The sequence below is a fragment of the Anolis carolinensis genome, chromosome Y (genome assembly GCF_035594765.1).
Source record: "Anolis carolinensis isolate JA03-04 chromosome Y, rAnoCar3.1.pri, whole genome shotgun sequence".
NCBI classification, from domain to species: Eukaryota; Metazoa; Chordata; class Lepidosauria; order Squamata; family Dactyloidae; genus Anolis; species Anolis carolinensis.
This window is the reverse complement of record NC_085848.1, coordinates 383,963-410,622: the sequence shown is the minus strand read 5'-3', so window position 1 is coordinate 410,622 and position 26,660 is coordinate 383,963. Positions and strand designations below refer to the sequence as shown.

The 26,660-nt window shown below is 41.9% G+C and overlaps 1 protein-coding gene across 1 annotated transcript in view; it reads left to right on the top strand.

The window, feature by feature from the left end:
- Positions 1-26,660, top strand: part of LOC134292940 (RNA-binding protein EWS-like) — a 50,904-nt gene continuing 24,244 nt past the window's right edge. The window contains exons 1-5 of the mRNA XM_062958820.1: positions 1-50; positions 3,918-3,954; positions 16,502-16,597; positions 17,752-17,803; positions 24,119-24,245. Of these exons, the coding sequence (XP_062814890.1) occupies positions 38-50; positions 3,918-3,954; positions 16,502-16,597; positions 17,752-17,803; positions 24,119-24,245 (325 nt within the window). The 5' untranslated portion in view covers positions 1-37. The remainder of the gene's footprint in view (positions 51-3,917; positions 3,955-16,501; positions 16,598-17,751; positions 17,804-24,118; positions 24,246-26,660) is intronic.

Below are 26,660 nucleotides of genomic sequence, written 5' to 3'. Positions count from 1 at the left end.
GGGGCGGGGTTTAAAGCTTTGGAGAAGAAAAGACAAAATGGCGTCAACGGGTGAGGCCAGCTCGAATGAGAGCCGTGTGAAGGGGAAAAGGAGGAAAATGGGCCCCTTTTCAGGGGGATTTGGAGGAATTAGGCGCGGGATTAATGTCGGAGGCGGAAATGCGAGGACAGGAATCGGTGATGGGGGGGGGGGGGGGGAAATGGAGGACAAAATGACTCAGGCCCAGGAACAGGCTGTGAAATTATCATAATTGAATAGATTATATAACAGATCTAGTTCTTTTGTATATCTCCCCAAAAGGGCATTGCTTTATCAGTTGGTTCCATTTTTTGCTATTTTAAATAATACTTAGTCATCTCTTTATCATTTTTTTCTTAATAATTTCTTTTTATTCATACCCATTTTTCTAATGGAGAATATCATATTTAATTTTTGTTTTGTTATTTTGAATTATTTTATTAAACCTTTTAAAATGCATTCTGGAAAATTATGATATTTTTTCTTATCGGGAGAAAGCTTGGGGACCCAGCAGTGCCTGGGTCATTTGTTTGCTTGTGTTCCAAGTTTAGTCTAGTTCCAGGGTCAGCAAGGTTCAGTGGGTGCAGGTGAACTACAACTCCCATATGCAAGTCCCATCATCCATGGTCCATCCCATTCCAAACAGCGCCAGGATGTATAGTAAATCAATGGGAGTGTATGTGTCAAGTTTGGTTTTGATCAGACATTGGTGAGGCTTGCAGTGGACTCAGTAAATGAGTGAAGATACTGCAAGTCCCATCATCCATGGTCCAAACACTTCAAACCACACCAGGATGTAGAGTGCATCATGGGGTCTCTGTGTACCAAGTTTGGTACTGATTCGTTGGTGGTGGGAGTTGCAGTGCTCTAAGGAAGCCAGTGAAGGTATTACAAGTCCAATCGTCCATGGTCCATCCCCCTCCAAACAGCACCCAGGTGTAGAGTAGGACATGGGGCCTCTATGTGCCAAGTTTGGTCCTACACCCAGAACGCTATGTACCCAAACAATGATGGGTCTGGGCCAAACATCCCCGATATACCCAGATTTGAAAACTGGTGGGTTTGGCGGGGAATTGCCTAGACATTTGAGAGTAGTAGGTAGTGGGATTTATAGTTCACCTGCAATGAATGAGCACTTTGAACCCCTCCAATGATGGATCCGGACCAAACTTTGCACAAAGACCCCCCACAACCAACAGAACATATTGGACAAGTTTTGGGGAAAGGGAGTTATAGTTCACCTGCATCTGGAGAAACAGTGACCCCACTGACAATGGACCGGGACCAAACTTTGCACAGAGAAACCTCATGACCCACTGAACATACTGCAGGGGTTTGTGGGAAGGGGCCTTGATTCTGGGAGTTGTAGTTCACCCACATCCAAAGACCACTGAACCCAGCCAACGACGGATCTGGACCACACTTGGCCCACAGACTCAACACAGCCTTCTGTGGATACTGACAGATGTTTCGGGACACTTGCCCCGGGAATCTGGGAGTTGTAGCAGTTCACCCCCATCCAGAGAGCACTGCGGCCAGCCAATGACAGATCTGGACCATGCTTGCTACACAGACCCAAAATGACCAACTTTCAATACAGCAGGGTTTGGGGAGGATTGACCCACGATTCTGAGAATTGAAGTTCACCCACTGCAAACTAAGAATACATAACATTCAAATACAAATAATGCATTTTTCAAATAACCGGACATTGCTGGGTCTCCAAGCTAGTAATATATGAAATTAAATGAGTAAGCAATAAGGGAGCCTTGATTATGTCATTTGACATAAGGGACAATATTTTACTCTGCCATTGTATTTAATGGGACTTCAACATCACAGATTCTGGTATCGTGGACTAAACTCCAATAGATACTGAGGATCCACTGTACTTCGATTATTATTTCAGTCTCCCTCATAAAAAGACAGCTGGACGTGATCTTGCATCACTTCTTGCCACCATTTTGAAAAGGATTCCAATACAAAATCTGTATTGGAGAACAGTGCAGTGTGGCAGCCCAAAAAGCCTTGGAAGCTGCAAGACCTTGAGACAGAAGAGAGGAATGCATATCTTGGAAAAACATGGGATTTTATTAGTTTGTTTTTCTTAGATTGGTGCATACTTGCATCCAGTTTCATACAGTGTAAGCCAGTGATGGTGATGGAATGCCAAAGGAGGGGAGCACTTAGGGTTGGCGAGTGGGGGGGGGGGATTGAATGGAGGTGGACATGGCGTGTGTGCCAGGAGAGAGGATGCTGCATGCCCCTTCTTGCACATGTGGCAAGGGTTCACCACCACTGGTATAAACTGTCCTTAAAACTGATAGATTAAGTTACAGTCTTTTTTGAGCCAAGCCAAGTAATGAACCAGGAGATGGAGGAAGAGTGCCTTTTTGGAGGAGAAAGATGGCTAAACTAGTTTGGAAGCAGAAAGATTAGAAGAGATTGTAATGGAGTTGTAAGCAGGCTGCTTCACTTTTGCTTTTCCAGCATTGCCCCACTTCCTTTATTACATGGGTAAATGATATAGAGGTGTCACCTTGCGTCACATTGAGAACTAGGCCTAGCATTATGGTCAAACACAATTTTGCCTAATTTCTATACATTTGATTGCTTTGAAATTGCACACATGTTCCCAAATTATGGTTCTGAGGTCTTGGCCTTTATTCATTTTTGAATGGTATTCGCCTTGAGTCCCCTCGGGTGAGAAAGGCGGGGTAGAAATACTATAAATATAGGCCAGTGCTGTTGGTATTATATATACATATATATTTCTGATTTTTGCTGGGGGCCTGATTGGGATGTCTACTTTTCCCTTTGATCTGTTGAATTGGCTCTCGTTTCACAAATACTAAAAGAGTTGGGTTTGCTTTTATCTTCTGACATGGGACAATTCTGGTACCATTGGTGAACAAAGGGAAGTTTGACCCTTTATTAGAGGATCTGAGTGCTTTGAATCCAAAGGCAGAGATTCAATGTTTGTTTGGGGGGGGAAGCAGTCATGGAATTTAATTGTGTCAAAATGTAATAGCCTCCTATGTTACAGTTTCTTGGTTCTAGTTCTCTTATAGCTATACGACATTATGATAATACCAATAATAATAATTTAGATTTATGTGTTTGTGATTTTAAAAGACTGAAGTGTGGATTCTTAGCTTCATTTGGAAACTCATCTGCTTCCTTCTTTTTAATATTAATTGGACCAAGCTTGGTCCAATTAATATTAAAAAGAAGGAAGTAGATGAGGGTGAACTCTTACATTTATTTATTTTTAAAAAATGAGTAGAAACTTAGATGGAAAATAGTGGATAACATGTAGAAAGAGCAATGCTATATGTTTTGAGTTACTGAGAATAATATGTACTCAATGTTAGAATTAACCGGTTGATTCACTAATGTAGATATGCATGTACATTTCAAAAGGATTGTTATCTGACTTTATCTGCTATAGTTTGCTGTTTTGTTATGTAACATATCATTAATAAACTGTTTACCCACCAAAAAAACAAACAAAAAAAACAACAACAAAGCAGGAGTTATTTCTGAGGTGTATTAATACGGATAACAGCATGATGTGCAACTTAGGTTCTGAACTTTTACTTAAATAGTTTATTATTATTATTATTATTATTATTATTATTATTATACTTTTTGCATTTAGTTTATTAATTTTCAAATACCTGCTCTTTAGTTATGAATAGATTTTTAATTTATGTTCATGGTTATTTTGAATACTGTTAATATTTAACTCTGTTTTAATGTTTGCATATTTTTAGGTTTTTAAACTATTGTTGGATTTAATGTAAGCCACTTTGAGTTTCTTTTTTTTAGAGAGAGAAACAAATGAAGTAATAATAATAATAAGAAGAATAACTGTTTCCCTTCCTTTTTGCTTTCAGATTACAGCACTTACAGCCAAGCGGTAGCACAGCAGGGGTAAGTTTTTACCCAGTGTCCTCTTCTGCAAATCAAACATGGGCCAAGGGCTGTTTTTACACTTCCTATAACTAAATAAACACCAGCAGAATCAGTTATGCTGCTTTCCAGAATGGTTTGCAACAGGCTTGTTGCTGCTGAGGTCACCTGTTACACAGTAGGCATTTACCTTGCCTTCATTAAGTCAAAAGGAGGGAGTTCGTGTTCAGCTTTGATCTACAATTTCTTGCAGTGGTTTTCAGCAACGTACAGCATTTTGTTTCCATTGTTTGAGACGGCTTCCTGTCATCATTGTTTTTATTTTATTATTATTATTTATTAAATGCAGTTGCAATGACCACTAAATATTTGGAGGTCCCACATTATTATTATTATTATTGTTTTTATTATTTTGCATACTGTTAATACTGTATATACTCGAGTATAAGCCTAGTTTTTCAGCCCTTTTTTTAGGACTAAAAAGCCCCCCTCGGCTTATACTCGGGTGAGGATCCTGGTTGGCTTTCCCCCATGAACCTGCATGGTCTCTCCGTTCATCAGGGGAGGCCCTCCTCTCGATCCCACCACCGTCGCAATCGCGGTTGGTGGGGACGAGGGAGAAGGCCTCCATCGTGGCCCCCATCCCGGCTCTGGAATTCTCTCCCCAGGGAGATCAGGCAGGCCCCCACCCTCCTCACCTTTCAGAAGAGCCTGAAAACTTGGCTCTTCCAACAGGTTTTTGGCGACTGATTTCCTTAGTTTGGGATTGCCCTCTTTGTCCATTCTATTTTTATAGCATTCTTACTCCTTAGCCGTACATAGTCTTTAGGTGTATGCCTCCTCCAGCACCTTAATGGGACAATAGTCCCTGGTACCTACCTTATTCCTAATCTGTATCGTACAAAACTATTTGCACTTTTTAGGCCCACTGCCCCTTTTAGGAGCCAACTCAGGTTTTTATCAAAGTGTGCTTATTGTTTATGGGTATATGTGATTTTATTTGTTTATGATTTGTTTTTATTGTTGAGTTTTATATTGCTTGTTGCCTGGGCTTGGCCCCATGTAAGCCGCCCCGAGTCCCCTCGGGGAGATGGGGCGGGTATAAAAATAAAATTATTATTATATTTCGGTCAGCTTATACTCGAGAATATATGGTACATTTATTTTTGGTATTATTGGTATTATTACATTTATTATTTTTCTCTATTACTGTTGCTAATATTACATTTATTTTACTTTATTTTTATTAATACATTTATTATCTTACTCTGATTTTATTATTATTATTATTATTATTATTATTATTATTATTGCATTTATTATTTTGCTATTAAATTATATTATTATTAAAAGGATACATAAGCAAAATACATTGAAGAAGATGAGAATAATGATTGGATCAGAGTTGGATAGTCTTATCTTAAATTTGAGCTTTATGTAAATATTAAAAACATTTAACCTACTGATGCCTCAGTTAATGTAATTTTATTGGTATCTATTTTTTATTTCTGAAATTTACCACCCTCGGCTTATATTGGAGTCAATGTTTTCCCAGTTTTTTGTAGTAAAATTAGGTGCCTCGGCTTATATTCGGGTTGGCTTATACTCGAGTATATAAGGTATTTAATTATTGTTGCTATATCTCAAAAAAAAGAAAGAAACTTAAAGCCGCTCACAATAAAACTAATCCAGTATAAATTTAAAAACCTAAAGATATGCAAACATTCAAATAGAATTAAAATTATATTTGAATGTTTGTATATCTTTAGGTTAATGGGGGTGAAGTTACAGCAAATCCCATCCTCCATGATTGATCCTTTCCAACACTTCACCAGGACCTTAAGTGGTTAATGAGGATATGTCTCCCTAGTTTGGTTGGGATTGGGGGTTACAGTGGTCTGTAGAAGTCAGTGAAGTACTGGAAATCCCATCATCATTGGTCCATCGTCCCTCAAATTTCACCAGGATGTAAAGTGCATCTTGGGGGGGGGGGGGTCTGTGTCCCAAGTTTTGGGCAGATCCATTGCTGATGGGGTGTGCAGTAGTCTTTGAATTTTGATGAAGGAATGGCAAATCCTATCTTCCATGGTCCATCCTTCACCAAACCTCACCAGGAACTAAAGTGAGTCATGGTGGGTTTGTTTCCCAAGTTAGGTCCACATCCATTATTCGTGGGAGTATCAATGGTATGTGGAAATGGGTGGTGGTACTGCAAATCCCATTATCCATAGTCCTTTCTCACCCAAACTGCACCAGCATATAAAGTAGATCATGCAAGGTCTGTGTGTCAGGTTTGTTCCAGATCCATCATTCATGGGAGTGGTAGTGGCCTGTGGAAGTGGGAGCCAATAGGAAAGCTGCTGGAAACATCACCGCACCACCTGCTGCATGTATACATTCAAACATCTATATATATGAAAGGATAAAAAAAATTTCGGCCTAGGACAAAACAACAAAACTACACATCCCAGAAACACTAAACTTGGCAACACAATCCCTCATCCATACCTCTACGTTCATACAACAAAAATAAAACAAAAATAAATTCCTAATTAGAAGGAGAGGAATAATGGGTTTTTTTTCCAATTGCTTAGCTCTGCCACTACTGCCTACAACCTACTCAGCCCAGGGGACAGGCACAGTTAGGCCTCAGGCCTCTTCCACACTGCCTATAAGATACAGATTATCTGATTTGAACTGGATTATATGGCAGTGTAGACTACTCAAGGCCCTTCCACACAGCTATATTTCCCATTTATAATCATATATTATCTGCTTTGCACTGGATTATCTTGACTCCACACTGCCAGATAATCCACTTCAGTGTGCATTTTCTACAGCTGTGAAGAAGGGGCCTCAGATAATCCAGTTCTAAGCAGATAATATAAGGTTATCAATATACAGTAGAATCTCACTTATCCAACATAAACACCCTGGCAGAACGTTGGATAAGTGAATATGTTGGATAATAAGAAGGAATTCAGGAAAAGCCTATTAAACATCAAATTAGGTAATCGTTATACAAATTAAGCACCAAACATCATGTTATACAACAAATTGGACAGAAAAAGTAGTTCAATGCTCAGTAATGCTATGTAGTAATTACTGTATTTACAAATTTAGCACCAAAATATCACAATGAATTTAAAACACTGACTACAAAAACATTGACTACTAAAAGGTAGACTGTGTTGGATAATCCAGAATACTGGATAAGCGAATGTTGGATAAGTGAGATTCTACTGTAATATGAAATAATTACTGTGGTAATCAGTCCAACCCAATTCTGCCATGGAGGACACAATCCAAGCACGCCCAACAGATGGCCACCCAGCCTCTCAATAATAATAATAATAATAATAATAATAATTGTGCGGTTTTCTGGCATTGTGTATTTCTGCCGCTTCTGTGACTGTTCATTTGGGTTTTGATGATTCCGTAGCCCACTTGTCGATGGATGTCCAGAATCAGCAGCATCCACCGCGGTCCTTTTTATCCTGGGCGACGACCGAGCCAGTATAGACTTCGTTTGGGTTTGATTCTCCATAATTCTAATGGGTTAGGTGCTCTTGGTTCTGCTCCTCAGCTGAGGCCTCTCTGGCTTGGTTGGACCTGCCGGTAGTTACACTACCGCCAGCACAGCCCTCAGTCATCATTGGAGCAGCTAAGCCCCCCCACCACGTCAAGGTGGCACCTGCGGAGGGGTGTTACCAAATTACCAAATTACCAAATTTAAGACTCTGCCAGAGTCTTTGAAGTTCAATCTTGAGGTCCTGATAGCGGCTGAGTTTTTCCTGTTGTTTTTCTTCAATGCGACTGTCACCTGGATCATTGATGTTGCCATCCCAGGTGACAGTCGCATTGAAGAAAAACAACAGGAAAAACTCAGCCGCTATCAGGACCTCAAGATTGAACTTCAAAGACTCTGGCAGAAACCAGTGCAGGTGGTCCCGGTGGTGATGGGCACACTGGGTGCCGTGCCAAAAGATCTCAGCCGGCATTTGGAAACAATAGACATTGACAAAATTACGAACTGCCAACTGCAAAAGGCCACCTTACTGGGATCTGCACGCATCATCCGAAAATACATCACACAGTCCTAGACACTTGGGAAGTGTTTGACTTGTGATTTTGTGAAACGAAATCCAGCATATCTATCTTGTTTGCTGTGTCATACAATGTCGTTGTGTCAATAATAATAATAATAATAATAATAATAATAATAAGATCATACGTTCCTAAGGTTAGGAGGCACCCCTAAGGATCATCCAGTTCAACTTCCTTATATCATGCAGGACACAATCCAACCACTCCTGACAGATGGCCATCCAAGATCTGCACAGTAATAATACAAATCGAATCATAGAATCAGACAGTTAGAAGAGACCCCTAAAGGCCATCCAGTCCAACCCAACTCTGCCATTGGACGATACAATCTAAGCACTCCCAACAGATGGCCAGCCACCCTCTCAATAATAATAATAATAATAATAATAATAATAATAATAATAATAATAATAATAATAATAATATCATCATACAATCCTAAGGTTAGGAGGCACCCCTAAGGATCACCCAGTTCAACTTCCTTATATCATGCAGGACACAATCCAACCACTCCTGACAGATGGCCATCCAAGATCTGCACAGTAATAATACAAATCGAATCATAGAATCAGACAGTTAGAAGAGACCCCTAAAGGCCATCCAGTCCAACCCAACTCTGCCATTGGACGATACAATCTAAGCACTCCCAACAGATGGCCAGCCACCCTCTCAATAATAATAATAATAATAAGAAGAAGAAGATTATCATACAATCCTAAGGTTAGGAGGCACCCCTAAGGATCACCCAGTTCAACTTCCTTATATCATGCAGGAGGACACAACCCAACCACTCCCGACAGATGGCCATCCAGCCTCTACATAATAATGAGGATGAAGATGATGATGATGATAATAGAAGCATAGAATCCAAGAGTTTGGAGAGACCCCTAAGGGCCATTCAGCCCAACTCTTTCTACGATGCAGGAGGACACAATCCAAGCATTCACAACATATGGACTTAATGTATAAATACTATACAATTCTACACAGGGACATAGAGCCCCTCTACCCTCACCACTTTCACAGTGCACAAACAACCAAATGCATACTAAACACAAAGACAACCATACAACAGACATTCAATACCACCACTACCTCAACAAGTTCTCACCAACACCACCAGACAACACCACAGCAACACGTGGCCGGGCACAGCTAGTTATATTTTATACTAGCTTGGGTACCCGGTGATGTCCTCGTTATTTTAAAAAACCATTGTTTGTTTTGAATGTTAGTTAATATCACTTAAGTCATTTGTAACAGTGATCCCCCGGTGGCGCAGCATGTGAAAGCACTGAGCTGCTGAAATTGCAAGCCAAAAAGTTGCAGTTTGAATCCGGGAAGTGGAATTCCCACTAAGTGGAACGCCCACTATTAGCCCCATCTTCTGCCAACCTGAACCCTCGGTGGTGCAGCATGTTAAAGCGCTGAGCTGCTGAACTTGCGGATCAAAAGGTCGCAGGTTCGAATCCAGGGAGCAGAATGAGTGCCCGCTATTAGCCCCAGCTTCTGCAAACCTAGCAGTTCGAAAACATACAAATGTGAGTAGATCAATAGGTACCGCTCCGGTGGGAAGGTGACGGTGCTCCATAAAGTGGCCATGGAAAATGCTGGCTCTTGGGCTTAGAAATGGGAATGAGCTCCAACCCCCAGAGTTGGGCATGACTGAACTTAATGTCAGGGGAAAAACTTGACCTTTACCTAATTTGTAACACTATTTATTAGAAAGAAGAAAGTCTTTTCTTTTTTATTTAAATGAATGCTGCCATCAGAAATTGTATAATTTGTATAGGACACGGCTCTACAAGGGCCAGAAAAATAGTACAGGTCAATAGTTGGCTCAGAAAATGGAGGAGCGTTTTGGCTTCCTGGACCATGGCCTACTCTTCCAGGAGGATGGCCTACTGGCAAGTGATGGGGTGCATCTCACACAAGTAGGAAAACATCTTTTTGCACACAGACTGACAAACCTCATCAGGCACACTTTAAACTAGATCCACTGGGGGAGGGGAACAACAGCCTGGCGAACACTGTATTACCTACGACTACAGGGAACCGCCAAAAGGCTAAACGGAGGGCTGCACAAACACAGCAAGGACCAAGTACGGAAAGCACAATAATCCCAAATAAACAGTTCGAGGGGAGGTCACAGGGGCTTACATGTCTTTACACCAATGCTCAGAGCATGGGAAATAAGCAAGACGAACTCCAACTCTTAGCACAACTCTTAGCGACACATACGATGTCATAGGCATCACTGAAACCTGGTGGGATGACTCCCATCACTGGAATTTAACCATTGAGGGCTATAACCTCTTTCACAGAAATAGAACAAAGGGGAGAGGAGGGGGAGTAGCTTTATATGTCAAAAACAGTTACGTTGCAGAAGAAATGCAAGACTGTAATCTGGGAAACCAGCTTGAAAGCATCTGGATAAGAATCAAGGGAACCGGGACTCAAAAAGATCTTGTCGTGGGTGTCTACTACAGACCTCCGAGTCAGGATGAAGGACTTGAGGAAGCCTTCTGTCAGCAGCTGACCAAACAGGCACAAAGAAGAGATATAGTAGTCATGGGCGATTTCAATTATCCCGATATCTGCTGGAAAACAAACTCAGCCAAGAGTACAAAGTCCAACAAATTCCTCACTTGCCTTGCAGATAATTATATGGTCCAGAAGGTAGAAGAGGCAACAAGGGGATCAGCAACTCTTGATCTAATCTTAACAAATGTGGAAGACCTGATCAATACAGTTGAAGTGGTTGGATCCTTAGGGGCAAGTGACCATGTGCTCCTGCAGTTTGCAATACAAAGGAATGCTGAAACTAAGACAAGTCAAACACGCATTCTGGACTTTAAGAGAGCTGACTTCCAAAAAATGAAGGAATTACTGAGCGGCATTCCATGGACGCCGATATTAAAAAACAAGGGAGTTAAGGATGGATGGGAGTTTTTCAAAAGTGAAATACTCAAGGCGCAAATGCAAACAGTGCCAACAAAGAAGAAAAATAAGACAAGTGCAAAGAAGCCAGAATGGATGTCCAAAGAACTTCTAACTGAGCTAAAGCTCAAAAGTGACATGCACAAGAAGTGGAAAAGGGGAGAAATCACCAAAGAAGAATTCAAACGTATAGCCAACTCCTGTAGGGAAAAGGTTCGCAAGGCTAAAGCGCAAAATGAGCTCAGGCTTGCCAGGGACATAAAAAACAACAAAAAAGGCTTTTTTGCTTACGTTGGTAGAAAAAGGAAGAACAAGGAGGCGATAGGGCCACTGCGAGGAGAAGATGGGGTGATGGTGACAGGGGATAGGGAAAAGGCAGAACTGCTTAATGCCTTCTTTGCCTCGGTCTTCTCACAAAAAGAAAGCCATCTTCAACCTCAGCAACATGGAATGGACGAAGGATTGGGGGAAATCCAACCCCAAATAGGGAAACAAGTTGTCCAGGAACACCTGGCCACTCTAAACGAATTCAAGTCCCCAGGGCCAGATCAGCTACATCCAAGAGTATTGAAGGAACTAGCGGAAGTTATTTCAGAACCACTGGCATTCATCTTCGAGAGTTCTTGGAGAACAGGAGAAGTCCCAGCAGATTGGAGGAGGGCGAATGTGGAGGAGGGCGAATCTTCAAAAAGGGAAAAAAGAACGACCCAAACAATTACCGTCCGGTCAGCCTCACATCAATACCAGGCAAGATTCTGGAAAAGATCATTAAGGAAGTGGTCTGCGAACACTTAGAAACAAATGCGGTCATTGCTAATAGTCAACACGGATTTACCAAAAACAAGTCATGCCAGACTAATCTGATCTCTTTTTTCGATAGAGTTACGAGTTGGGTCGATACAGGGAATGCCGTGGATGTAGCATATCTAGATTTCAGTAAGGCCTTCGACAAAGTCCCCCACGACCTTCTGGCAAACAAACTAGTAAAATGTGGGCTAGACAAAACTACGGTGAGGTGGATCTGTAATTGGCTAAGCGAACGAACCCAAAGGGTGCTCACCAATGCGTCGTCTTCATCATGGAAAGAAGTGACAAGTGGAGTGCCGCAGGGCTCCGTCCTGGGCCCGGTTCTGTTCAACATCTTTATTAACGACTTAGACGAAGGGTTAGAAGGCACGATCATCAAGTTTGCAGATGACACCAAACTCGGAGGGATAGCTAACACTCCAGAAGACAGGAGCAGAATTCAAAATGATCTTGACAGACTAGAGAGATGGGCCAAAACTAACAAAATGAAGTTCAACAGGGACAAATGCAAGATACTTCACTTCGGCAGAAAAAATGGAAATCAAAGATACAGAATGGGGGACGCCTGGCTTGACAGCAGTGTGTGCGAAAAAGATCTTGGAGTCCTCGTGGACAACAAGTTAAACATGAGCCAACAATGTGATGCAGCAGCTAAAAAAGCCAATGGGATTCTGGCCTGCATCAATAGGGGAATAACGTCTAGATCCAGGGAAGTCATGCTCCCCCTCTATTCTGCCTTGGTCAGACCACACCTGGAATACTGTGTCCAGTTTTGGGCACCGCAGATGAAGGGAGATGCTGACAAGCTGGAAAGCGTCCAGAGGAGGGCAACTAAAATGATGAAGGGTCTGGAGAACAAGCCCTATGAGGAGAGGCTTAAAGAGCTGGGCATGTTTAGCCTGCAGAAGAGAAGGCTGAGAGGAGACATGATAGCCATGTACAAATATGTGAGGGGAAGTCATAGGGAGGAGGGAGCAAGCTTATTTTCTGCTGCCCTGCAGACTAGGACGCAAGGGAACAATGGCTTCAAACTACAGGAAAGGAAGGAGATTCCGTCTGAACATCAGGAAGAACTTCCTCACTGTGAGAAGGGCTGTTCGGCAGTGGAACTCTCTCCCCCGGGCCGTGGTGGAGGCTCCTTCTTTGGAGGCTTTTAAGCAGAGGCTGGATGGCCATCTGTCGGGGGTGCTTTGAATGCGATTTCCTGCTTCTTAGCGGGGGGTTGGACTAGATGGCCCTTGAGGTCTCTTCCAACTCTACTATTCTATGATTCTATGATTCTATGTGGAGTGCCATCCGCAGGGTTATGGGCCCGGTTCTGTTCAGGATCTTGATTAAGGACTTAGACGAAGGGTCAGAAGGCACGATCATCCAGTTTGCAGAGGGGACCAAACTGGGAGGGAGAGCCAACACTCCAGAAGACAGGAGCAGAATCCAAAACGATCTTGACAGACTAGAGAGATGATTGGCCGAAACTCACAAAATGAAGTTCAACAGGGACAAATGCAGGATACTTCACTTCGGCAGAAAAAATGGAAATCAAAGACACAGAATGGGGGGCGATGCCTGGCTTGACAGCAGTGTGTGCGAAAAAGACCTTGGAGTCCTCGTGGGGAGGAAGGGGAACATGAGCCAGGAATGTGGTGCGGCGGCTAAGAAAGCCAACGGGATTCTGTCCTGCATCAAGAGGGGAATAGCGTCTAGATCCAGGGAAGTCTATTCCTCCTTGGCCAGGCCACTTGACCTGGAATCCCACTGTGCCCCATTCTGGGCACTGCAATTGAAGGGAGAGGGTGACTCTAAGCTGGAAAGCGTCCAGAGGATGAGGGAGGCTCAAGTGATCAAGGGTCTGGAGAACAAGAATCCCCATGAGGAGCGGCTGAAAGAGCTGGGCATGTTTAGCCTGCAGAAGAGAAGGCTGAGAGGAGACATGATGAGGGCCATGTACAAATACGTGAAGGGAAGTCAGAGGGAGGAGGGAGGGAGCTTCCTTTCTGCTGCCCTGCAGACTAGGACGCAAGGGAACAAGGGCTTCAAACGACAGGAAAGGAAGGAGATTCTGTCTGAACATCCGGAAGAACTTCCTCACAGTGAGAAGGGCTGTTCACCAGTGGAACTCTCTCCCCCGGGCCGTGGTGGAGGCTCCTTCCTTGGAGGCTTTTAAGCAGAGGCTGGATGGCCATCTGTCGGGAGTGCTTTGAATGCGATTTCCTGCTTCTTGGCAGAATGGGGCTGGACTGGATGGCCCATGAGGTCTCTTCCAACTGTAGGATTCTATGATTCTATGAACGCAAGTACCCAGCCTTCCAAGCAGCAAGCCCATTGCATTGTATTCCATCTCACCAAACAAAGATTCCCATAAGAAGAAAACAGCCAGGCTTTGAGGCTGCAAGGCTATTCACTGCTATTCCACCTGGCCAATAAAGGATTTGCATTAGCCACAGCAATGCGTGACTGGGCACAGCTAATCCTCTAATAAAATGGAGTAGCCTATATCCGAGGCCCACTTAGTCATATTTTCTTTGATCAGTTCTGTTTCTGTGTTTCACTCCAGGAGTTTCTGGTATAATGTCCTTATTTTTTTTTCTCTTTACACATTATTATAGCCCATATTTGCTCTTGCGATACGAAGTTGTGTTTCCTATCTTCCTGGTAGCTGTCCTTAATCTGCCAGGTCAGCTTGCTACCTCCTGTTCTTAATTTTTCTAAACTTTTTAAAGACCACATGTTGTTCTGTTTTGTCAATTAATGTTTGTAGGTGTACCAGTTTTCCCTTTAAATGTCTCTTTTATGATGGGCTTCCAACAGCGCTCCATGCAGTCATGCCAGTGGCCACATGGCCTTGGAGGTGTCTATGGACAACGCCGGCTCTTTGGCTTAGAAATGGAGATGAGCTCCAACCCCCAGAGTCAGACATGACTGGACTTAACGTCAGGGGAAACCTTTACCTTTTTTCCATCAGGGAGAGCCAAAGAGATGTTTTACTATAAAATCTTGACTTGTACTTTCCCTATACTTTGCTGCCCAGACAAAGTGGTTTGAAATTTGGATATAGATGAACTATAACTCCCATATTCCATTTTCAACTCCCTCTGAACTCCACCAGTATTCACAGTTAAATATGTTGGGTCTGTGTGTGAAGTCTGGTCCAGATCTGTCATTGATGGAGCTCAGAGGACTCACTGAATACAAATGAACTATACATCCCAGATTTCATGGTCAACCAAACCCAGAGTCCACCAGTACACAAAGTTGGCCATGTTGGTGCTGTGTGGTAAGTGTAGTCCAAATCTGTCATCTGCTGGGTTTAGGGCTCTCTGAATACAGGTAAACTATAACTCCCAGATGCCAAGATCAATGATGCTGAAGCCCCACCAGTATGCAAATTGGCCATGTTGGGTCTGTGTGCCATGTTCAAGATCCCGTCATTTGCTGGGTTGAGTGTTCTTTGATGGGCTCAGTGTGCTCTCTGGATGCTGGGTGAACTGTAACTTTCACCTGGGTGGGTCAGTACCCCCATCCGCCAGAAAGGACCCTTCCTCCAGTATGTTCTGTTGGTCATGGGAGTCAGTGTGCCAAGTTTGGTCCAGGTCCATCATTCTTGGGAGTCACAATGGTCTGTGGAAATGGGAGCTAGTCAGAAAGCTTGAACCGCATCTCTACCTGTCATCCCACACAAGCAGTGAGATCATCAGGAGAGGTCCTTCTTTTGGTCCCACCACCATCACAAGTACGGTTGGTGGGAATGAGAGAAAGGGCCTTTTCAGTGGTAGCCCTGCAGTTCTGAAATACCCTCCCCAAAGAGGTGTGTTTGGCTCCTTCATTACTGGTATTTTGCTCCCAAGTGAAAACCTTTCTATGGAATCAGGTCTTCCCTGACAACGTATAATAAGATATGCCAGTGAGGCAGCCGGTGATTACTACCAAGACTCACCAATGAAGGCTATTTCGGTCTGGCAAGGTACATATCACCAAAGATTCGGAGCTTTGTTATTTTTCATATACTATTTTAAGGGCAACCTCAATGCTCTGAGGCCCAGGAATTTTTAATGATAATGATAAATGTTATTTATTATGTTTATTTTATATGGTTCATATAATGTGTCTAGGTAATGTGTTTATTGTGTATTTGGTTGGGTTGGTGATGATGTTATGTTCTTGTATTATGTAATTGTTTTTTTAACAGTTTGTCACTTTGAGTCCCACCCATGGAAGAAAAGTGGGATAATAAATATATAAACAATGCTCGGGTTATTTGAAAAAGGCCTTGTTTGTTTTTGGATCTTGGGTAATAATCACTTTGATAATTTTTAATGATATTATTAGGGGAAAAAGGCAGTCTTTGCTATTGTTTCTTATGAATGTTCCCACTAGAAAAGGCATAAGGAAGTAGGTGAACTACAATTCCCAAAATAGTAGGTCAATCACCCCCCAATCCTGCCTGTATTCACAGTTGTCCATGTTGGGTCTGTGTGCCAAGTTTGGTCCAGATCCATTGTTGGCTGGGTTTAGTGCTCTGTGGATAAGAAAGAACAACAACTCCCTGATTCCAAGGGCAATCATCCCCAAACCCTACCATTATTTGCAGTTGGGTCTGTGTTCTATGTTATGTCCAGACCTATCATTGGTTGGGTGCAGTGCTCTCTGGATGCAGGGGAATTATAACTCCTATATTGCAAGGTCAATCAACCCCAAACTCTGCACATATTCACAGTTGGCCATGTTGTGTGCTAAGTTTGGTCCTGGCCCGTTGCCGGTGGGGGTCGCAGTTCCTCTGGATGTGGGTGAACTACAACTCTGTGAAATCAAGGTCAGTTTTACCCAATCCTTTCCAGTACATTCAGTTGGTCCAGGGCCATCATTTGTGGGGGTCGCAGTGTTCTCTGGATTGGGTGAGGATACTGCAAATCCCATCGTCTGTGTTCCATTCTCCCTGAACCCATAGCAGGATATAAAGTGTAACATGGGAATCAAAGTGCCAAGTTTGATCCCGGTGCATCATTTGTGGAGTTCCAGTAGTTTCTGGAAGTGCATGAAGGTACTGCAGTTCACATTGTCCATGGTCCATCACTCCCCAGAACTTACCAGGAAGTAAAGTATGTCATGGAGACTCTGCCAAATTTGGTCCAAATCTGGGTGACGAGGGTAACAGTAGTTTTTGGATGTGGGTGACAGTACTGCTGTCCATCGCATGACTGCAGAATGACCTGCCAGAAGAATTTGGACAGCTAACTTAGCTGTTGGAATTTAAAAACCATGTAAAGACTTACCTCTTCCAGCAGGCCTACCCAGACAGTCTTTAAGCATCCATTTTAAATGTGTGTCCTTTTGTATAATCTCTATTTTGTGTATTTTAATGTGCTTTATAGAAATACTTTTTAATATGTATCTTTTATAGAAATATGTTTTAACATGTGTATCTAGTGTTTTCCAATGTTTATGTGTTTTAATTATTCTGTAACCCACCTTGAGCCATGAGAAGAAGAGGGTAAGAAATAAAACTATTACTGTTGTTATTGTTGGTATTATAATATTGTTGTTGTTGGTATTATAATAATAATCTTGTTGTTGTTGGTATTACTTGTATCCCACTTTGTGGAAAGACAAAGCAGGGTAGAATTTCTCTCTTCAAAAAGGGACTCACAATAAAACTGATACAATATATTTTAAAACTTAAAGATATACAACCATTGAAATTAATTGTCCATTAATCATGACATGACATTACCTTATTATTGTCAACCCCTTAAAACACCCTTAAAGCCCATTAAAAACTGAGAATAATAATAATAATTTTTCTCCACAAAGTGGTATACAAGTAATACCAATTATTATTATTAGTGACAAAACCACAGCACCCTCTGATTTGCTTTTCAAAGTGTTCTGCTTTAAAATGTTACAAAATGTCCCTCTTTATGAACTGCTCCTTTTTAATCCTTTGTATGTCTTATCTTCCTTTTATAGCTATGCTGCTTATGTGGCTCAGCCGGCTCAAGGTTATGCTCAGACCACCCAGGTAAATAATAATAGGGTTCTTTCTCCCACGCTGGACATTATTCCATTGGTATATATACACTCCACGTGGTTCACCTACAACAGAACCTCTGAAGATGCCAGCCACAGGTGCAGGCGAAACGTTAAGAAAAAATGCTATTCGAACAGTCTGAAAAATTCACAGCAACTCAATAATAGTAGTAGTTTTGTTGCTGTTTGTTGTTATTTATGATTCCACTTTTTCTCTCTTTAAAGAAAGAGACCCAGTTCCTCTTTGAAAGCAAAATAAAGCATTCCTCATATATAAATAACTAGCTGTGCCCGGCCACGCGTTGCTGTAATGGCCTTGCAGCTGTAAAGCCTGGCTGTTTCCTCCCTGAGTGAATTTTTTGTTGGGAGGTGTTAGCTGGCCCTGATTGTTTCCTGTCTGGAATTCCCTTGTTTTCAGAGTGGTGTTGTTTGCGATATTTTATGTGCTTCTACTGTCTGTGGCCCTGAGACAACAGAGGATTTGCCAGACTTTGGTGATGGGAATACTTTGTTGGGAGGTGTTAGCTGGCCCTGATTGTTTCGTGTGTGGAATTCCCGTTTTCAGAGTGTTGTTCTTTATTTAGTCTTCTGATTTTAGAGATTGTATTGTTCTGTTTTATTATACAACATTAATTTTTATATATTCTTATTTTAGTGTTTTTGAATACTTGGAGCCAGATTGTATTCATTTTCACGGTTGACCGCAACACAATAATAATAATAATAATATTATTATTATTATTATTATTATTATTATTAGTGTAACTACCGGCAGGTCCAACCAAGCCAGAGAGGCCTCAGCTGAGGAGCACAACCAAGAGCACCTAACCCATTAGCATTATGGAGAATCAAACCCAAACGAAGTCTATACTGGCTCGGTCGTCGCCCAGGATAAAAAGGACCGCGGTGGATGCTGCTGATTCTGGACATCCATCGACAAGTGGGCTACGGAATCATCAAAACCCAAATGAACAGTCACAGAAGCGGCAAAAATATACAATGCCAGAAAACCGCACAATTATGAAATGCTACTACAAATCTGAACCTCAAAGGCGTGGCTACCAAAAAAGGATGCATCAGCTATGGAAACAAGAGTACCCTGACTCACAGATAACAGAACCCCGACTGGCTGATCAACGAAGATTCATAATCACAAACAAAGTGTTCAGTGAAGTTGAACTCGAAGAAATCCAGAAAATTTGCAAAGCAGATTACCATCAGACCACAGCACAGACAGCAGCAGAGACTCCAGCAACACTTGGAATGGTGGAACAGATTGAACCAGAAGAAAGTGTGGAACCTTTGCAAGAATTTGAAGAACCAGCCCTTGAAACACCTGTTGAACCACCAGGAACCTTGACAGCAAGACAACAAGAGCTCAAGGATAAGATCATGGCTCATGCTGCAGCAAATGCAATAAGACAGCGGCTCCCAACTCTAAAAACAGTGCCCAAGAGACACCTAGCGCCTCTCATGAAAGATGTGAATGCAGCACTCTCCAGTGTCCAAATAACATCAATTGAACAAACAAACCAGTTTGCCTACAGTGCAGCAGTGATAGTAACAGAAGAACTTGGGCTCCTACAACCAAGGCAGCCCCAAAGAAAATCGACTGGAAAACCAAAGTGGAAGGTCAGGCTAGAGTTGAAAATCAAGAAACTTAGATCAGATGCAAGTAACCTGAAAAGTATGAAAGAGAAGAAACTGAAGAATGACAAAATCAAGCAATACCTGATCAGAAAGTACTGGCTGAACACCAGAAAAATTGAAGAAGCTTTGGAAATTGTGAAAGAACAAATTACAGCAACAGCCAGAAAAATTGAAAGGTATGAAGCCAGAATCATCCAGTACAGACAAAATCAACTGTTTCAATCAGACCAAAGACGGTTCTACCAGAATCTGAACCAAACAACAGACACAGTAACCATAAAGCCAGAGAAAACTGCAACAACAAAGTTCTGGAAAGAACTTTGGGAAAACAATAAGAACTACAACAAAAACGCTGGGTGGATAAAGGAGTTTGAAGGAAAATTCTCACAGAACAAAATGGAACTGATGGAAATAACAACTGAAATGATCAGCAAACGAGTGCAAAAAGTCAAGAACTGGACATCGCCTGGTAGTGATCAACTTCATGGATTTTGGCTCAAACATCTGATTAGTTTACATGGAAAAATGGCCCAACAATTCAATGAGATGCTGCAGAAAGGAAGTATCAGTGAATGGCTAACAACTGGAAGAACATACCTGATACAAAAGGATCCAGCAAAAGGAGCAGCACCAGGAAACTACAGGCCAATAACGTGTCTGCCCACTATGTTTAAACTACTGACTGGCATCATAGCTGACAGAATTCAAGACTATCTTGAAGAAAAAACATCTTGCCAGATGAACAGAAAGGCAACAAACGGAAAAGCAGGGGCACAAAAGACCAGTTATTGATTGACAAAATGATTCTGGAGAACTGTAAGAGCCGAAAAGCTAATCTCCACATGATGTGGATTGACTACCAAAAGGCCTTTGACTCACTCCCACACAGCTGGATCATCAAGTGCCTGGACGCCATCGGGATTAGTAAAAAAGTTGGCACCTTCATTGAAAACATGATGGAGCACTGGAAAACTGAACTGTTTGTTGGAAATGAAAGCTATGGACTTGTCAACATCAGGAGAGGAATTTTCCAGGGAGATTCATTGTCCCCTCTGCTTTTCATTATTGCCATGATCCCTCTGTCAACAATCTTACAAAAAACAAATCTGGGCTATCAAATATCTAAGAATTCTCACAAAATTTCACATTTGATGTACATGGATGACCTGAAGCTATATGGGAAAACGGAAACTGAAATCCAGTCTCTGACCAACACTGTCCGAATTTTTAGCACTGATATCAACATGGAGTTTGGTTTGGACAAATGTTCGACAGTGGCATTGAAGAAGGGAAAAATCATTGAAAGTGAGGGCATAAATATGCCCAATGGCCAAACAATAAAGTCTCACCAGTCAGAGGCCTATAAATATCTGGGCATACTACAGCTGGACAACATCAAGCATGAACATGTGAAAACTGTGGTCAGCAAAGCATACACACAAAGGGTCAGAAAAATTCTCAAAAGCAAGCTCAATGGAGGCAACACCATCAAGGCCATAAACACCTGGGCCATACCTGTCATAAGATATACTGCTGGCATTATAAATTGGACACAGGTGGAACTGGACAATTTGGACAGAAAAACAAGAAAACTCATGACCATTCATCATTCACTGCACCCTCGCAGTGATGTTGACCGGCTATATCTGCCTAGAAGATCAGGGGGCAGAGGACTCTTACAAGTAAAGCAAGCAGTCAAAGAAGAAGAACATGCCCTGGCAGAATATGTCAAGCAAAGTGAAGAACCTGCTTTGATTGAAGTCAAAAATCAGAAACTCCTCAAAGCACAGCAGACAAAAAACAGGTACAAGAAAACCGCACTACAAACTAGAGCTGACAGCTGGCACAACAACACACTGCATGGAAAGTTCCTTGACAAAATTGAAGGAAAAGCTGATAAGGAGAAGACCTGGCTCTGGCTCACGAATGGGACCCTGAAGAAGGAGGCAGAAGGCCTGATCCTTGCAGCCCAGGAGCAAGACATCAGGACAAAGGCAATTCAGGCCAAGATCGAAAAATCAGCTGATGACCCAAAATGCAGACTGTGCAAGGAAACCGACGAAACCATTGATCATATCCTGTACTTATGCCTCAAGTCCCACCTGCCAGCAGCAAAGAACTGGTGGGATCACAAATCTGCAAAAGTATTGGAAAATGAGCACGCAAAGATACTGTGGGACTTCTGAATCCAGACTGACAAAGTTCTGGAACACAACACACCAGACATCACAGTTGTGGAAAAGAACAAGGTTTGGATCATTGATGTTGCCATCCCAGGTGACAGTCGCATAGATGAAAAACAACAGGAAAAACTCAGCCGCTCTCAGGACCTCAAGATTGAACTGCAAAGACTCTGGCAGAAACCAGTGCAGGTGGTCCCGGTGGTGCTGGGTGCTGTGCCAAAAGATCTCAGCCGGCATTTGGAAACAATAGACATTGACAAAATCACCATCTGCCAACTGCAAAAGGCCACCCTGCTGGGATCTGCACACATCATCAGAAAATACATCACACAGTCCTAGACACTTGGGAAGTGTTCGACTTGTGGTTTTGCGAAACGAAATCCAGCATATCTATCTTGTTTGCTGTGCCATACAACGTTGTTGTGTTGATAATAATAATAATAATAATAATAATAATAATAATAATAATAATAATAATAATAGTAATGATAGTAATAATACTGACTTTGGTAATACACACTGCTTAACTCCCTTCTCAGCTTCCTTTCTGGAAGAATCCTGTTTTGGGTGGTGTTAGCTGGCACTGATAGTTTACTTTGTGGAATTTCCAATTTCCCTGCTTTGAGAGTGTTGCTCTTTATTTACTGTCCTGGTTTTAGAGATTATATTGTTCTGCATTATTCTATTCCAGTAATTATTTCATATTAAAGTAGAATCTCACTTATCCAAAATTTGCTTATACAATGTTCTGGATTATCCAACGCAGTCTGCCTTTTCATAAGCAATGTTTTTGTAGTCAGTGTTTTAAATTCATTGTGATATTTTAGTGGTAAATTTGTAAATACAGTACAGTAGAGTCTCACTTATCCAACATAAACGGGCCGGCAGAATGTTGGATAAGATAATATGTTGGATAATAAGAAGGCATTAAGGAAAAGCCTATTAAACATCAAATTAGATTATGATTTTACAAATGAAGCACCAAAACATCATGTTAGACATTTGGCAGAAAAAGTAGTTCAATACGCAGTAATGCTATGTAGTAATTACTGTATTTATGAATTTAGCACCAAAATATCACGATATATTGGAAGCATTGACTACAAAAATGCGTTGGATAATCCAGAATGTTGGATAAGCGAGTGTTGGATAAGTGAGACTCTACTGTAATTACTACATAGCATTACTGCGCATGGAACTACTTTTTCTGTCAAATTTGTTGTATAATATGATGTTTTGGTGCTTAATTTGTATAACGATTACCTAATTTGATGTTTAATCGGCTTTTCCTGAATTCCTTCTTATTATCCAACATATTCACTTATCCTGCCGGCCTGTTTATGTTGGATAAGTGAGACTCTGCTGTATATTGATAATCTTATATTATCTGCTTAGAACTGGATTATCTGAGGCCCCTTCTTCACAGCTGTAGAAAATGCCCACTGAAGTGGATTATATGGTAGTGTGGAGTCAAGATAATCCAGTTCAAAGCAGATAATATAAGATTCTAAATGGGTTATATAGCTGTGTGGAGGGCCTTGAGTCTACACTGCCATATAATCCAGTGCAAATTAGATAATCTGTGGAAGAAGACTCAGTGAGGCCTAAATCTGCCTGTCCCCTGGGCTGAGTAGGTAGCTAGGAGACCAAGTGGCCACCCCGTCGTAAGTCTTCCCCTTCTAAAGCCAGAATTTTTTTCTTCTCTAGGGAGGCCCAGTCTTTTACCCAGGCCAATGTGACCGCCTCATAATATAATTGCAGATCCAGGAGGGCTAGTCCCCTCTCTGTGGTGTTTGGAAGGCTTTCCTTTTGTTATCAATTAGCTGTTGGATCTCTTTAGATTAGCAACTATGTACAAATCATTCTTAATTTACGTATTAGCTGTATTAAGGCATCAACAATTTCTCTTTTCTTTAAAAAAAAAACTACAATGTACTTTCGCAACCTAGATACTGTTCCCTAACTGGTTGATTATACATGCTGTTAGAAAAGAAGGGGAAGAAATAAAAGGGGAAAGAAAAGAGAAAGGGAGAAGGCATATGAGAGAAATGGAGGGAAAATGTTTTAAATGCCTTAATGTTAAATGTTTTAATGTTTTGTGATATGTCTGATGATTTATATACTTTTAATTAGTTAATTTATAGTTACATGTGTTGATTTTAGACTTGTAATGTTTTCTTTTATATGGTTGTGAGATATTGAATCTTTCCCATTTACTATGTTGTTGAACTGCTTTGAGTCCGCCTAGGTGTGAGAAAAGCGGTATATAAATGAAATAAATAAATAAGAGCTGGAGAAGGGAGAAAGTAGGCAAGGAGAGGAAGTCCCAGTGACACTTGGGCAACGCCAGGCATATATACTAGTGACATAATAAAATGTGTTTTTTAAAGGGGGAAATGGGCCTTCAGGGCTGCTACTGCAATTGTAAGCCTTTGAGTGTTATCTGAACCTTATCTCTCTTTTTCTCTATATAGCAGGCCTATGGGCAGCAGAGCTATGGGACCTACGGGCAGCCCACCGATGCCAGCTACAGCCAGGCCCAGACAACAGCTTCGTATGGGCAAACAGCCTACGCCAGCTCCTATGGGCAGCCCCTGACTGGTGGGCCTCGCTTGGTTCCCTATCACCCCTGAGATCAGGCTGTACAGCTTGGGAGTAGCAAGGGGCTGGAATTAGATAGGGCTAAGCCTCTTGGGACCACAAGAACTTCTCTTCCCAAGTAAGGTGTAATTAATTATTCATTAGGATTGTCGTTGTGGGCATTCAAGTTATTTCAGACTGAAAGCGACCCTCTCACATAGTTTTGTCAAGATTTATTCCTCGGAGATTGAGAGTGTGGGACAGGCCTAAGGGTACCCAGTGGGTTCAAAGCCAGAGTCCCAGGTTCAAACCACTGCACCATAGTTTTTGAATTCTAAATTCCTCCCTTCTGTTTCCTACCTACATTTCTTTCTTCCTTTTTTCTTCCTTCCCCTCTTTTTCCTCCCTCCCTCCTTTTTTCCTTCCCTTTCTCCCCTCTTCCCTCCCTCTTTTCCTCACTTTCTCATTTTCTTACTTTTCTTCCTTCCCATTCTGTTTGTTAGCTGTCTTCCTTTTCTTCCCCATCCTTTTCTCCTTCCTTCTTTCTCTCTCCCTCTCCCTCCTTTTCTTCTTTTCTCTCTCTCTCTCCATACTTTCCTTTCTTCCTTTTTTCCCTCTTCCCTTTTTCTTTTTCCTCCCTCCCTCCCTCCCTGCCTTCCTTTCTTTCTCCCCATCTCTCTCCCTACTTTCCTCTTTTTCTTCTCTCCCTCCTTTTTCTCCCTCTCTCCCACTTTCCTTCTTTCCCCAGCAGCGCAGGCCTGCTTGAGATGCTTTGAAATAATGTGAGGGAGAATCCAGACTATGTCAAATATTCCTATGTAATATTAATGGGTACAGTATTCAGGTCTTACAGGATAGCAGAAGGAGAATGGGGTGTTCCATAGTTTGCGTAAAGACTTGAGTTCACCTGATGTTGTTATTGATGGGTCACTTCCCATTCTGACATTGTGTCCTCTCCTTCCCCTCCTGTGCTTCCCACAGTAGAAGGGACCAGTATAGGTTTGGACTTCCCCCATTTTTGCATGGAAAAATGTCAATTCGTTCTATCTGCATTAATGGTGTTGATCCTTTAGTTTTTATGATAATATTTCATGATAGTCTGGAGCCAGAAGTAGGCCACGTATGGCTTTGAAATAACATGGAGCTTTTTAGATGTCATGAATTACCTCCTTTTTCTGGTGAATTGAAGCTATGGATGAATCCAGGCTACTTAATGCATTAAGTCTTTCCTTCACACCAAAAAAGCCAATTTTGGGGGCAGCAAATTGGGTCCTAGACCTGCCACAGTTACCCATCCATGATATAAAGAGTGTTGCTGTTTTTATTGGGGGGAAGAGCATCTTAAAATGGGCTAAAACCAGTTGCTGTTACAGTTCCTGAAGGGTGGACAGCATGATGGAACGAATTTGGCAATAATTTCTGCATGGTTCCTCTTTCAGACATCAACCTTTGTAATTTTTGGCTTGTGCTGTTTGAACTATAGAGTTACGTTCCTACTTTGAGAATGGGAGATATTAGCTATTAGCTGGAAGCATCCTAGTGATTAAAGAGCATATTTCCTCCTTGTTTGAATGGTATATTATTATTTGAAACATAACAAGATGAATCCACAGCAGACACTCTGCTGGTTGTTATATTGATTATTATTTTATTATGACACAGCAAACAAGATAGATATTCTGGATTTCATATCACAAGTCGAACTCTTCCCAAGTGTCTAGGACTGTGTGATGTATTTTCGGATGATGTGCACAGATCCCAGTAGGGTGGCCTTTTGCAGATGGCAGATCGTAATTTTGTCAATGTCTATTGTTTCCAAATGCCGGCTGAGATCTTTTGGCACGGCACCCAATGTGCCCATCACCACCGGGACCACCTGCACTGGTTTCTGCCAGAGTCTTTGAAGTTCAGTCTTGAGGTCCTGATAGCGGCTGAGTTTTTCCTGTTGTTTTTCGTCAATGCGACTGTCACCTGGGATGGCGACATCCATGATCCAAACCTTTTTCTTTTCCACAACTGTGAGGTCTGGTGTGTTGTGTTCCAGAACTTTGTCAGTCTGGATTCGGAAGTCCCACAGTCTCTTTGCGTGCTCATTTTCCAATACTTTTGCAGGTTTGTGATCCCACCAGTTCTTTGCTGCTGGGAGGTGGTACTTGAGGCATAAGTTCCAATGGATCATTTGGGCCACATAGTTGTGCCTCTGTTTGTAGTCTGTCTGTGCGATTTTCTTACAGCAGCTGAGGATATGATCCATGGTTTCGTTGGTTTCCTTGCACAGTCTGCATTTTGGGTCATCAGCTGATGTTTCGATCTTGACCTTAATTGCCTTTGTCCTGATGTCTTGCTCCTGGGCTGCAAGGATCAGGCCTTCTGTCTCCTTCTTCAGGGTCCCATTCGTGAGCCAGAGCCAGGTCTTCTCAGCTTTTCCTTCAATTT